Source organism: Cetorhinus maximus, chromosome 7 (genome assembly GCF_964194155.1).
Source record: "Cetorhinus maximus chromosome 7, sCetMax3.hap1.1, whole genome shotgun sequence".
Classification (NCBI taxonomy): domain Eukaryota; kingdom Metazoa; phylum Chordata; class Chondrichthyes; order Lamniformes; family Cetorhinidae; genus Cetorhinus; species Cetorhinus maximus.
In genome coordinates, this window is record NC_135885.1 from 13,935,092 (window position 1) to 13,949,961 (window position 14,870).

A 14,870-nucleotide genomic window follows, 5' to 3' on the forward strand; every position below is an offset into this window, starting at 1 on the left:
GTCTGATTTGTAGAATCAACTCTAAGGATATTAAAGAGGTGGACGAAGGTTCACTAGATGGATTCCCAGGATGAGAGATTAAGTAGAATGGGCCTATACTCCCTAGGGTTTAGGAGAATGAGAGATGAAACATAAGATTCTGAGTGGGCTTGACAGGGTAGAAGTGAGAGGCTGTTTCCCTTGGCTGGAAAGACTGGAACTAAGGGATGACAGCTTCAGATTGAGATGAGGAATAAGTTCTTCACTGAGGGGTGTAAATATTTGGAATTCTTCACTCCTCCGGACACTGAATCGATGAGTCAAGATGAGACCAATAGATTTTTTTGACTCTCGGGGAATCACAGGATATGGGGATTGACAGGAGAAGTGGAGATGAGGTCGAAGATCAGCTGTGATCTATTGAGTGGCAGAGCAAGTTCAAGGGGACGTATGGCCTACTCCTGCTTCAATTTCTTATATTTGTATGTTTTGAAACAGTGATTTTTACAGGAGATGCTTCTTCCATTTTTCTGAACAAGAATTAATATAGCTTCAAGAATTATGAACAAGGCAATAAAGCCATTAAGCCCATTACTTCCAAAGACACTATGCAATTTACCTCATCAGGGATTCTGCTCCATTTAGTTCCCCAATAAAACATCCTGCATAATTAGATTTATTATTGAAATATTGCTAGAAATTTTACAGTAAGGCATTTTACTTAGCAGATTGTAAGTATCATCCTGCTTGGCACAACCAAAGCGGGCGAACACCATGTTCTGGGCTGTTGTCTAAAAATATCATTACATAGCCTTTTGCATTTGGGTGGAGACATGAGTTTAGTGCTATTTACCAGCTCCATAACCCACTGGTTAATATGAGGTGGAATTTGGAGCTGAAAGAATCCTGGGAAAAAAAAAAATCACTTTCATGGAAGGGATTTTGAAGATGATGGGTGGTCAACGTTGTGCAATTGTGAAGAGTATTGATGTGTCCTCTGCACATGCCTCTGACGTCAGCCATTGTTCAGTTGGTAGCTCTCTTGCCTGTGAGTCAAAAAGTTGTGGGTTCAATTCTCATCTCAGGACGTGAGCATAAAAATCCAGGCTGACACTCCAGTGCAGTAATGAGGGGGTGCTGCACTGTTGGAGGTGCTGTCTTTCAGATTATTCGTTAAACTGAGGCCCCGTTTACCCTCCTGTGGCACCACTTCAAAGTCCTGGCCAATATTTCATCAGTTAACATCACAAAAACATATTATCTGATCATTATCACATTGCTGTTTATGGGACCTTTGTGCACAAACTGACTGCCATATTTCTTACATTACAGCAGCATAATACATAATACATAATACAAAAACAACAATTCGGGACAAAATTCATAGTCACATGGACAATAATTAAGGAAAACCAGCATGGATTTCTTAAGGGAAAATCATGTTTGACTAACTTGCTGGAGATTTTTGGAAAGGTAATAGAAAGGGTTGATGAAGGCAATTCGGTTGATGTGGTGTACATAGACTTCTGAAAGGTGTTTGATACAGGGTTGCAAAATAGACTTGTGAACAAAGTTATAGCTCACGTAATAAAAGGGGCAGCAGAAACATGGATACAGAATTGGCTGAGCAACAGGAAACAGAGAGTAGTGGTTAAAGGATGTTTTTGTGCTGGGGGAAGGTTTGTACTGGAGCTTCCCAGGGTCAGTATTGGGACCTTGCTATTCCTGATATATATTAATGACCTAGACCTTGGTGTACAGGGCACAAATTCAAAATATGTGGATGATACAAAACTGGGAAGCATTGTGAACTGTGAGGAGGATGGTGTAGAACTTCAAAAGGATGCAGAAGGTGGAATGAATGGACAGGTGGCAGATGGACTTCAACACATAGCAGTGTGAGATGATTGGCAGGAAGAACATGGAGAGACAATATAAAATACAGGATACAACTCTAAAGGGGGTGGAGGAGCAGAGGGACCTGGGTGTATATGTGCATAAATCATTGAGGGTGGCAGAACAGGATTTTTTATTCATTCACAGGATGTGGACTTCGCTGACTAGGCCAGCATTTATTTCCAATCCCTAATTGCCCTTGAGAAGGTGGCGGTGAGCTGCCTTCTTGAACCGCTGCAGTCCATATGGCGTAGGTACACCCACAGTGCTATTAGGAAGTGAGTTTCAGGATTTTGACCCAGCAATAGGAACAGCGATTATTTCCAAGTTAGGATGCTGAGTGACTTGGAGGAGAACTTCCAGGTGATGGTGTTCACATCAATCTGCAGCCCTTGTTCTCCTAGATGGTAGCGGTTGTGGGTTTGTCTAAGGAGCCTTGGTGAATTTCTACAGTACATCTTGTAGATGGTATACACTGCTGCTACTGTGGTGGAGGGAGTGAATGTTTGTGGATGTGGTACCAATCAAGTGGGCTGCTTTGTCCTGGATGGTTAAAGCTTCTTGAGTGTTGTGGGACTGCACTCATTCAGGCAAGTGGGGAATATTCCATCACACTCTTGACTTGTGCCTTGTAGATTGTGGATAGGTTTTGGGAAGTCAGGAAGTGAGTTATTCGCCGAAGGATTCCTAGTCTCTGTCCTGATTTTGTAGCCACAGTATTTATATGGCTGGTCCAGTTCAGTTTCTGGTCAATGGTAACCCCTAGGATGTTGATAGTGAGGGATTCAGCGGTGGTAATGGCATTGAATGTCAAGGGGCGATGGTTAGATTCTCTCTTGTTGGAGGTGACCATTGCCTGACACTTGTCTAGTGCGAATGTTGCTTGCCACTTGTCAGCCCAAGCCTGGATATTGTCCAGGTCTTGCTGCATTTGGACATGGACTGTTTCAGTATCTGAGGAGTCGCGAATGGTGCTGAACATTGCGCAATCATCAGCGAACATCCACACTTCTGACCTTATAATGGAAGGAATGTCATTGATGAAGCAGCTGAAGATGGTTGGGCTGAGGTAGGGAGCGCGGTTAATAAAGCATATAGTATCCTGGGCTTTATTAATAGGGGCATCAAGTACAAGAGCAAGGAGGTTTTGTTGAATTTGTATAAGTCACTAGTTTGGCCTCAGTTAAGAGTATTGTGTCCAGTTCTGTGAGCTCCACTTTAGGAAGAATGTGAAGGCATTAGAGGGGGTACAGAAAAGTTTATGTTTTATTCATTCATGGGATGTGGGCTTTGCAGGTTGGGCCAGCATTTATTGTCCATCCCTAGTTGCCCTTGAGAAGGTGGTGGTGAGCTGCCTTCTTGAACCACTGCAATCACTCATTCACAAGAATGATTCCAGGGATGAGGAACTTCAGCTATGAAGATAGATTGGAGAAGTTAGGACTGTTTTCCTTGGAGAAAAGAAGGTTGAGAGGGGATTTGATGGAGGTATTCGAAATCATGAGGGGTCCGGACAGAGTAGATGGGGAGTAACTATACCCATTTGTGAAAGGATCGAGAACGAGAGGGCATGGATTTAAAGTAATTCGTAAAAGAAGCCAAAGTAATATGAGGAGAAACTTTTTTACGTGGTGAGTGGTTAGGGTCTGTAATGCACTGGCTGAAAGTGTGGTGGAGACAGGTTCAACTGAAGCAATCAAAAGGGAATTAGGCTGTTATTGGAAAAGAAAGAATGTGCAGAGTTATGGGGAAATGGCGGGGAATGGTACTAGGTGAGTTGCTCATTCGGAGAGCTGGTGCAGAGATGATGGGCCAAATGGCCTCCTTCTGCGACATAAAAATTCTGTGATTCAGTGATGACACCAAAAGGTACTTTCTAAGGTCATGCAAGATGCTATATAAACACAAGTCTTTCTTTTTTATCTTCTCTTTTCTCCCACACTCCCCCCCTTTCCCCCACCCCAAACTATATAAAATTGTTTTGAACTAACCTTTCATGCAATGCATTTCGATTGTCGTGCTGAGATTCTTGACAAGGTTCTTTCAGAAGGAACAATGAAAGCCCAGATGGGCTGAACAAAGAGAACAAAGAAAAGTACAGCACAGGAACAGGCCCTTCGGCCCTCCAAGCCTGCGCCGATCATATTGCCTGTCAAACTAAAACATTTTCCACTTCCGGGGTCCGTATCCCTCTATTCCCATCCTATTCATGTATTTGTCAAGCTGCCTCTTAAACACCACTATCGTACCTGCTTCCACCACCTCCTCTGGCAGCGAATTCCTGACACTCACTACCATCTGTGTAAAAAACTTGCCCCGCACATCTCCTCTAAAGTTTTCTCCTCACCTTAAATCTATGTCCCCTAGTAATTGACTCTTCCACCCTGGGAAAAAGCTTCTGACTATCTACTCTGTCCATGCCACTCATAATTTTGTAAACTTCTATCAAGTCGCCCCTCAATCTCCGTCGCTCTAGTGAGAACAATCTGAGTTTCTCCAACTTCTCCTCATAGCTAATAACCTCTAGACCAGGCAGCATCCAGGTAAACCTCCTCTGCACCCTCTCCAATGCCTCCATATCCTTCTGGTAATGTGGCGACCAGAATTGCACGCAATATTCCAAGTGTGGCCTAACCAAGGTTCTATACAGCATGACTTCCCAGCTTTTATTCTCAATACCCCTGCCGATGAAGGCAAGCATGCCATATGCCTTCCTGACTACCTTTTCCACCTGCGTTGCCACTTTCAGTGACCTGTGGACCTGTACACCCAGATCCCTCTGCCCGTCGATGCACTTAAGGGTTCTGCCATTTACTGTATAATTCCTACCTGTATTAGACCTTCCAAAATGCATTACCTCACATTTGTCCGGATTAAACTCCATCTGCCATTTCTTCGCCCAAGTCTCCAACCGATCTATATCCCGTTGTATCCTTTGACAATCCTCTTTACTATCTGCAACTCCTCCAACCTTAGTGTCATCTGCAAACTTACTAATTAGCCCAGTTACATTTTCCTCCAAATCATTTATGTATACTATAAACAGCAAAGGTCCCTGCATTGATCCCTGCGGAACACCACTAGTCACAGCTCTCCATTCAGAAAAGCACCTTTCCACTGCTACCCTCTGTCTTCTATGACCAAGCCAATTCTGTATCCATCTTGCCAGCTCACCTCTGATCCCGTGCAACTTTACCTTCTGTACCAGTCTGCCATGAGGGATCTTGTCAAAGGCCTTACTGAAATCCATGTAGATAACATCCACTGCCCTTCCATCGTCAATCATCTTTGTCACTTCCTCGAAAAACTCGATCAAGTTAGTGAGACACGACCTCCCCTTCACAAAACCATGCTGCCTCTCACTAATACGCCCATTTGCTTCCAAATTGTAATAAATCCTGTCACGAAGAATCTTCTCCAATAATTTCCCTACCACTGACGTAAGGCTCACCGGCCTGTCATTTCCTGGTTTATCCCTGCTACCCTTCTTAAACAGTAGAACAACATTTTCCATTCTCCAGTCCTCTGGGACCTCACCCGTAGTCAGTGAGGATACAAAGATTTCTGTCAAGGCCCCAGCAATCGCCTCCCTTGTCTCCCTCAGTACGCTGGGGTAGATCCCATCTGACCCTGGGGACTTAGCCACCTTAAAGTTTAAGGTAAAGTTGAACAATGACATTGAAGGTTACGCAGGGGTACCAATGGCCAGGATGGATTTGTGTAGGTGACCTTAAAAGCTGAACAAAGATATTCAGAGGGTAATGTAGGTGGTTTGGAATGGATGCTCTAAAGGCAGAGCGGTGCCCAAAGGATTGTGGGTAGGCTGTTGCGAAAAATCCCAGTATCAACTCTTTCCATGACTCAAACCTTTGTATGTACTTTCCAACATTTAAACAGTACAGAGCTAACATTTGTGATTTTGTTGGTGGCCGACAGGGTATTGAGTCATTGTGCTTTGTGCTATTAGAAAGTTTGCTTGCCACTCAGTGTTGCAGTTATGCCAGTGGTATAGATTTTCCAACTGTGATTAAATGTATTCCTGGAGGTTTCATCACATGGCTTGCCCCCACTCTAGCCATTAGGCCCCAACACATCCATCCTTGTGATGCACTGCCTTCAATGCCAATTGGAGAGCAAAAAGACTCATTACCCAATTAGGTAATGCATGACTGTCAGCCAAATAGCCTTTTTTTTCCGATTTTCAATATTTTTATATCTGGTAAATAGAAATGTTTAAAGAAAATGAAAAAAAATCTTTTTTAAGGTTCCTATGATTTTTCTCCAGCGTTGCACACAGCATTGCCCTGGAGATTGATCTTCAATTTCTGGAGACTCCAGGCCAATCCTAGGTTGGTAACCCTACAGTGCCATCTGTTAGATGACAAGTTTATTGATATTGCTGCTGAGATTCTGTCCCATACGTAACTTGGGGAATGTGGTTTGCTTCTGCAAAACATGACAAACCTGTGCCTTACGTTTATTGTTTTACGACTGATATTGTGTGCTGGATATGAGTATTCAGCAGTAATTTTTGCCAGAATCGCAGTGGGGCAGGCTTCAGGCCTTCCAATGCTGATCAGCTCCTCCCCCAGTCCCCACAACTCCAAATTTTCCTGGGTAAACTCATGTGATGTGATTTGTACAAAAGTAGGGAGATCATGTTGGAGTTTTATAGAACCTTGGTGAGGCCACAGCTGGAGTACTGTGTGCAGTTCTGGTCGCCACATTATAGGAAGGATGTGATTGCACTGGAGGGGGTGCAGAGGAGATTCACCAGGATGTTGCCTGGGGTGAAACATTTAAGTTATGAAGAGAGGTTGGATAAACTTGGGTTGTTTTCGTTGGAGCAGAGAAGACTGAGGGGCGACCTGATCGAGATGTACAAAATTATGAGGGGCATGGACAGGGTGGATAGGGAGCAGCTGTTCCCCTTGGTTGAAGGGTCAGTCACGAGAGGACAAAAGTTCAAGGTGAGGGTCAGGAGGTTTAAGGGGGGTGTGAGGAAAAACCTTTTTACCCAGAGGGTGGTGACGATCTGGAATGCACTGCCTGGGAGGGTGGTGGAGGCGGGTTGCCTCACATCCTTTAAAAAGTACATGGATGAGCACTTGGCACATCATAACATTCAAGGCTATGGGCCAAGTGCTGGTAAATGGCATTAGGTAGGTAGGTCAGGTGTTTCTCATGTGTCGGTACAGACTCGATGGGTCGAAGGGCCTCTTCTGCACTGAGTGATTCTGTTTGGCTGCCTCCTGACAGGATATCTGGCAGAGCTAGAGAGCTGTTCTTTGGGGGTGGCGGTAAGTCGCAATTGGCAGACTCCCTTGAGCACTTGCAGCTGTTGGCCTCAGGGACTTGCATGAGTGTAGGCCCCAGGCACTTGCAGCAGCAATATGGTATCAGCTGCCTCCAGTACGGCTGAAGAAGCTGGGTGTTTTTTATAAATATATATTTAGAAATTTTAAATTTGCCATTCTTTCTTAGTGCAGTAGTTAAACCTGTGCCAGATGACATTCTGTTTGTGTGCCCCTTTAAAGCCTTACTTCTCTTCTGGGATACATTTTCATTCTTACTGCCCCAAGTTGCTAAGGCACAAGTAACTGGGGAAAAAAATATTGGATGACGTTCTTCCTTTGTAATAAATATCAATCAATAAGCCCATCCAAATCTGGGTGGGTATTTTCAGTGGCTCCAATCACTTCCAGAGGATATCTGTGGACGGCAAGGAGCCACAGTATTGCCTCTTGAACCAGTCTCCCAGCTCCTGTCTGCCCTGATACTGCTCATTGATAGATGATAAAGAGGAGGAAAATCTAGCCCTAAATCTATCCTAAACAGGAAGTAGTGGTCATTAACCCTAGCACCTGTAGGCTTTAGTTATTATAGATAGTTAGGAAAGTAAGTTGTGAAGTGGACAAAAGGAGGCTACAAGGTGATATAAATAGGTTAAGTGAGTGGACAAAGATCTGGGAAATGGATTGTAATGTGGCAAAATGTGAAATTTCCCATTTTGGCAGGAAGAATAAAAAAGAAGCATGTTACCTAAGTGGTGAGAGATTGCAGAGCTCTGAGATGCAGAGGGATCTGGGTGTCTTGGTGCATGAATCGCAAAAGGCTAGTATTCAGGTGCAGAAAATGATTAGGAAAGCTAATAGAATGTTATCATTTATTGCGAGGGGAATTGAATACAAAAGTAGAGGTCCCCTCTACATTTGAGAGATTAAACACAGACTGGGTGACCACTTTGCAGAACACCTTGGCTCAGTCCACAAGCATGACCCCAATCTTCCCTGTCGCTTGCCCTTTGAATTCACCACCTTGCTCTCATGCTCACATTTCTATCCTTGACCTGCTACGATGTTTCAGTGAAGCCCAACACAAACTGGAGGAACAGCACCACATCTTCTGATTAAGCACTTTATAACCTTCTGGACTTAACGTGGAGTTCAACAACTTCAGACCATGGACAGAGTTCATTATTTTGATATAGTTTTTTCCAACCCACTCCCCACTTTGGGCCAGTCTATAACTTGTTCTTATGTTTTGCTTTCAGAGACCACTGACTCTTGCTCTGCTATTAAAACGTCCTGCTATCTGACCTTAATGCCATTATTAGCACTTACCTCATTCTTTAACACTATCATTACCACTCCCTTTGTCTTGCGTCCATGACATCTTTGTCAAATCTCTCCTGAGCTCCCACCTATCCATGTCCTTCTATTGTGCTCCGCCTGCTCCATCCCCTTTCTTCAACAGTATAAAACCTATCACATTTCTACCCCTCTTCAGCTCTGAAGAAGAGTCATATGGGACATAAAATGTTAATTCTGTTTCTCTCTCCACAGATGCTGCCAGGCCTGCTGAGTTTTTCCAGAATTTTTCTGTTTTTATTTCAAATTTCCAGAATCCGCAGTATTTTGCTTTTATTACAAAAGTAGAGAGGTTGTGAGACCACATCTTCAGTATTGTGCACAATATTGGTCTCCTTATTTAAGGAAGGATGTAAATGTATTGGAAGCAGTTCAGAGAAGATTTACTAAACTGATACAAAAACAGAAAATGCTGGAAAAGCTCAGCAGATCTAACAGCATCTGTGGAGAGAAAGACAGAGTTAAGGTTTCGAGTCCGTATGACTCTTCTTCTCTGAGTCATACTGGAAAAACTCTGCTGAGTTTTTCCAGCGTTTTCTGTTTTTATTTCAGACTGATACCTGGAATGGTAGGGTTGTCTTTTGAGGAAAGGTTGAACAGGCTGGGCAGGCTAGGCTGGTATCCTCTGGAGTTTAGAACAGTAAGAAGCAAATTGATTGAAACATATAAGGTCCTGAGGGGTTTTGACAGGGTGGATGTGGATAGGATGTTTCCTCTTGTGGGAGAATTTAAAACTAGGGGTCACTGTTTAAAAATAAGGGGTCGCAATTGAAGACAGAGATAAGGAGAAATTTTTTCTCTCAGAGGGTCAGGAACTCTCTTCCTCAAAAGGCGCTGGAAGCAGAGTCTTTGAATATTTTCAAGGCAGAGATTCTTGATAAACAAGGGGGTGAAAGGTTATCGGAGGTAGGTGGGAATATGGAGCTAAGGTTACAATCAGATCAGCCATGATCTTATTGAATGGTAGAGCAGGCTTGAGGGGCCAAGTGGCCTACTCCTGCTCCTAAATCGCATAGAAAAGTAGAAAATTGAAACAGGAGTAGGTCATTCGACCCTTTGAGCCTGCCCCGCCATTCAATATGATCATGGCCGATCCTCTATCTCAACGGATACTCCCACTCTCTCCCCATGACGCCTTTAGAGCCTAGAGATCTATCGATTTCCTCCTTAAATATACTCAGTCCCTTCTTAAATATGTTCAGTGAATATATTCATAAATATCTCGCCGTGTGGATGTATTTTTTTCAAATGTTGGATGGCGAGCAAAACAGTTGCCCCGTAAGCTAAGCAAGAAAAGCAACTAAACAATGGTAGGCTTAATGATTCTGGTAAGCCCAGCTTTTGGGAGCATCTGCAACACATACAATGTGTTACAATGTAATATCCACTGGTGAGATTTGGTAACGACGATATTTTAATGATGGAAATGTATTTCTTCTTCTTTTCATTCCCAGTGGAGTTTATGTACCTAGAGCTTGCTTCGATGCAGTCCATACGGCAGTTTGTCCAACACTTCAAGGCAAAAAACCTCTTACTTCATGTTTTGGTGAATAACGGTGAGTCCAAATTATTTTTGCTCACACTGGAGATTAATAGCTCATGGCTTTGGGGGTGTCCATGAATATTTTATATTCATACGTAGGACTGTTATTTTAGATTTTGACTGAGCCTAGATCAGGCACTTGTTTTAACATGGGTGCTGCAGGAACAGCTGAGTTGTTTACTGTGAAGTAATCTCATTGCGCAATTTAAAAACATTTTCAAAATCATGTATTTTTAATATTTAGGCTACTGGCAGCTGCAGGAAAAGCTGATCTGACTGATTTGTTTGCTGGCTTTAATATTCTAGGGACCAAGCTATTCAAACATGAGAATAGATTTACAGTTGTAACTTTAGTCTTATGCTTAACATCATAAAATACACCTTTTACATCAAAATAAAAATGTATGCTCTACTTTGTGTTTCTTTGGTCATTCTGCAATTTTCTGCCCTATTTTCTCTTTTTCCCCTACCCTCTTATGTGAGTTTGATTTATTCTTACCTATTCTGCCTGCGTACACATTGCCAATCATTTTCCTGTTTTTGGGAAGTATAGAATGTCTTAATTTCCTTTTTTTCTTCTGCCACCCTGGCCTCATCATCCATTTTGGAAATCAACTAAAGAAATTTTGCACAGTGAAAGTCCCTTAACACAAAAATTATGTTTAAACCCTGCCATCTGACACAAACCAGGTAAGTCAATCCAGAAGTTTAATTATTCTTTTAAAAAATATTATATGTACCCTATACATTTGCTTTATAAAAATGAAAACACATGTGTTAAACATTCGAGTTGCGCTGGACTTTCAGTAGTGAGGAAGATTTTAAGCTGCAAGAATCTTTCCCATGTTACATTGTTGTGAAATATTTTATAGTCTGTTGCTCCTGCATGAGTTGCACAATGATATGTTGGAGTTGCGGGAAAGATGTTGGGTGAAAGTAAATTGCTGATTAAGAGTGGGAAAGATAGCACGGTACTTGTTTATCAAAGTGCTGCATCGCAGAATGATCAGATGCAGATCTGATTGCCCTTCTAGCTAGTTACTGTGCTGGCTGTGGCCCTCTCACTTGAAGCACTCTCACCTCCAAGGCAGAAGATTTTGGGTTCAAGTCCTAGCCCAGAGCCTTGAGCACATAATCCAGGCTGGCACTTCAGTGCAGTAGTGAGGGAGTGCTGCACTGTTGCAAGTACCATCTCTTGGGTGAGATGTCAAATTGACGCTATTCAAAGAAGATTGTGGCCATCACGTTTTGACCATTATTTGCCTCTAAACCAACATCACTAAAACTGATTATCTGGTCATTGTCTCATATCTGTTTGTGGAAGCTAGAGAGGACCTTGATTCAGGCGATCAGGATATAGAATCGGTTTGGGTGGAGATAAGGAACAGTAGGGGAAAGAAGTCACTAGTCGGAGTGGCCTACAGGCCCCTTAACAGTAACCATTATGTAGGACAAAGTATACAAGAAGAAATATGGGGTGCTTGTGATAAAGGGACAGCAATGATCATGAGTGACACTAAGCTACATAAACACTGGAAAAATTAGATTGGCAGCAGTAGCCTGGATGAGGAGTTCATAGAATGCTTTCGAGATAGTTTTTTTAAAGCAGCACGTTCTGGAACTAACCAGAGAGCAGGTTATATTAGACTTGGTACTGTGTAATGGTACAGGATTAATTAATGACCTCAGGATGAAGGCACCCCTAGGTAGCAGCAGCCACAATATGATTGCATTTTACATCCAGTTTGAAAGGGAGAAGAGTGGGCCTAAGTCTGGTATTTTAAACTAAAATAAGGGCAACTATGTCGACGTGAAAGCCGAGTTAGCTGAAATGAACTTGGATACTAGGCTAGGGGATATTTCAATAGAGAAGCAGTGGCAGACATTTAAGGGGATTTCAGAATACTCAGAGTAAGTATATTCCTACTATAAAGAAAAATTCTAAGGGGAGGACCCACCATCTGTGGTTAACTAATGAAGTTAAGGAAAGCATCGAACTTAAGGAAAAAGCATTTAACTGCGCAAAGAGGAGTGATAGGTCAGATGATTGGCCAGAACATGAAGAATGGCAGAGAATGACTAAAAGATTAATCGGGAGAAATAAAATAAAGTATGAGGAAGCTAGCTAGAAATGTAAAAATGGACAGCATGCATTTCTACAGGTATTTGTAAAGGAAAAAAGTAAGCAAAGTGAGTGTTGGTCCTCTAGAGTTTGACAATGGGGAGTTAATAGTAGATAATAAGGAAATGGCGGATGAAATGAGCAAATATTTTGCTTCTGTTTTCACTATGGAGGATACAAAAAACATTCCAGCAATAGCTGTAAATCAGGAGGTGGAAGGGAGAGAGGAACTTGGTGAAATTATAATCAGTAGGGAAACGGTGCTGAGCAAATTGATGGAATTGCGGGCTGACAAGTCTCTGGATCTTGGTAGACTTCATCCTAGGGTCTTAAAAGAGGTGGCTAAAGAGGTAGTAGATAGGTTGGTGTTAATTTTCAAAAATTCGCTAGATTGTGGAAAGGCTCCATCAGACTAGAAAGTAGCAAATATAATCCCTCTACTCAAGAAAGGAGGGAAGCAGAAAACAGGAAACTATCGGCCAGTTTGATTGACGTCTGTCGTGGGGAAGGTGTTAGAATCGATCATTAAGGAGGTTATAGCTGGGCGCTTGGAGAAACTCAAGGTAATTGGGAAGAGTCAGCATGGTTTTGTCAAAGGGAAATCATGTTTAACCAATTTATTGGAGTTCTTTGAAGGAGTAACATGCTCTGTGGATAAAGGAGAGCCTGTAGACGTGCTGTACTTGGATTTCCAGAAGACATTCAAGAAGGTGCCACATCAAAGTTATTGCAGAAAATAAAAGCTCATGGTATAAGGGGTAACAATCTACTATTAGCATGGATAGAAGATAGGCTGGCTGGCAGAAAGCAGAGAGTATGCATAAATGGGCCTTTTTCTGATTGTCAGGATGTGACAAGTGGAGTACTGCAGGGGCCTATGCTGGGGCCACAACTTTTTAATAATTCATATCAATGACTTAGATGAAGAGAGTGAAGACATGGTAGCTAAATTTGCACATGACACAAAGTTAGGTAGGAAATTATGTTGTTAAGAGGACATAAAGAGGTTGCAGACAGATAAATATAGGTTGAGTGAGTAGGCAAAAATCTAGCAGATGGAGTATAATGTGGGAGAATTTGAAGTTGTTCACCTTGGCAGGAAGAATTAAAAAACAGAGTATTACTTAAACAGAGAACGGCTGTAGAATTCTGAGGTGCAAAGGGATCTAGGTGTTCTAGGGCATGAGTCACAAAAAGTTAATGTGCAGCTATAGCAAGTAATTAAGAAGGCTAATGGAATGCTATCCTTTATTACGAGAGGAATTGAACAGAAAAGTAAGGATGTCACGCTTCAGTTATACAGGGCATTGATGAGACCACATCTCGACTATTGTCCGCAGTTTTGGTTTTCTTATTTAAGGAAAGATGTAAATGCATTGGAGGTGGTTCAGAGGAGGTTTAGTAGATTGATACCTGGAATGAGCGGATTGTCTTATGAAGAATGGTTAGACAGACTGGGCTTGTTTCCACTGCAGTTTAGAAGAGTGAGGGGCAACTTGATTGAAGTGTACAAGATCCTGAACGGCATTGACAAGGTGGATGTGTTAAGGATGTTTCCTCTTGTAGATGAGTCCAGAACTGTTTTAAAATTAGGGGCTGCCCTTTTAGGACAGAAATAAGGAGAAAATTTTTCTCTCAGAGGGTTGTGCAACTTTGGAACACTCTGCCTCAGAAGGCGGTGGAGCCAGAAACATTGAATATTTTTAAGGTGGGGATAGATAGATTCTTGTTAGGCAAGATAATCAAAAGTTATCGGAGCTAAATGGGGATGTGGAATTCGAAACACAAACAGGTTAGCCAAAATCTTATTGAATGGGTGAGTAGGCTTGAGGGGTCGAATGGCCTACTTCTGCTCCTATTTCATATGTTCATATGTTCATAAACTTGCTGTGTCCAAATTGCCTGTGTGATTCCTGGATTGCAACAACAACTACACTCCAGAAAATGTGTAAAACTGTGTAAAAAACATTTGGATGTCCTGAGCTTATGAAAGGCACTATATAAATGCAAGTTCTTTCTCTCCCTGCTGATCCTAATTTGGACCAAGTATCAAAGCTATGATTTAGAGTTCTGTATGGTTCAACCCGCACTGGCCAGATTTTTATGTTATTTTAATATGTAGAGTTCAAGTTAAAATCAGAATAAATTCCAAAAAGAAAAATACGTTGGGGGCAGAGGAGGGCTCATGCAGCTTTCAACTGCAATTTGTTTTTGATTTTATATACTTCCACGGAGGTGAGGCGTTCTTGGACTATTCCTAATGTAAGTTTTCATTTTTTTAAAATCTGTCCTGTCAAAGTGGTTGGAAGAAAGAAAATCTGAAAGGAAGGGATTAAGGAGGAATTAACAGAGGTGAGATAGACGAGCTGGAGAGATAAACAACAGTCAAAAATGAGGTGTCATAGAAAGAATATGAATGGGTAAGAGGTCAGAGCATAAGCAGAAAGCAAAATCAAGAAAAAACAAGCAGTGTCAAGGAGGAAAGAATATCTGTGCAGTAAAGAGAACACTGAAGTTATCCGCTTTGGGCGTTTGATTGTTATGATCCACTTGTTATTTTCTGCCAAAAAGTCTGGTGGAAGCAGATTGAGTCGTGACATTCAAGAGGGAATTGTATATCTATATGTTTGAAAAAGAAAAAAATGCTGAGCTTTTGGGACAAATTGGATAGCTCTTTCAA

General features: G+C 42.1%; 1 protein-coding gene across 3 annotated transcripts in view; it reads left to right on the forward strand.

The window, feature by feature from the left end:
- Window positions 1–14,870, forward strand: part of dhrsx (dehydrogenase/reductase (SDR family) X-linked) — a 281,259-nt gene that overhangs the window by 155,075 nt on the left and 111,314 nt on the right. For 2 of the 3 annotated variants that reach the window (XM_078545083.1, XM_078545085.1), the window contains one exon: window positions 9,980–10,081. The exons of the other annotated variant lie outside the window; for it this stretch is intronic. In XM_078545083.1, the coding sequence (XP_078401209.1) occupies window positions 9,980–10,081 (102 nt within the window). The remainder of the gene's footprint in view (window positions 1–9,979; window positions 10,082–14,870) is intronic. 3 annotated transcript variants of the gene reach the window in all.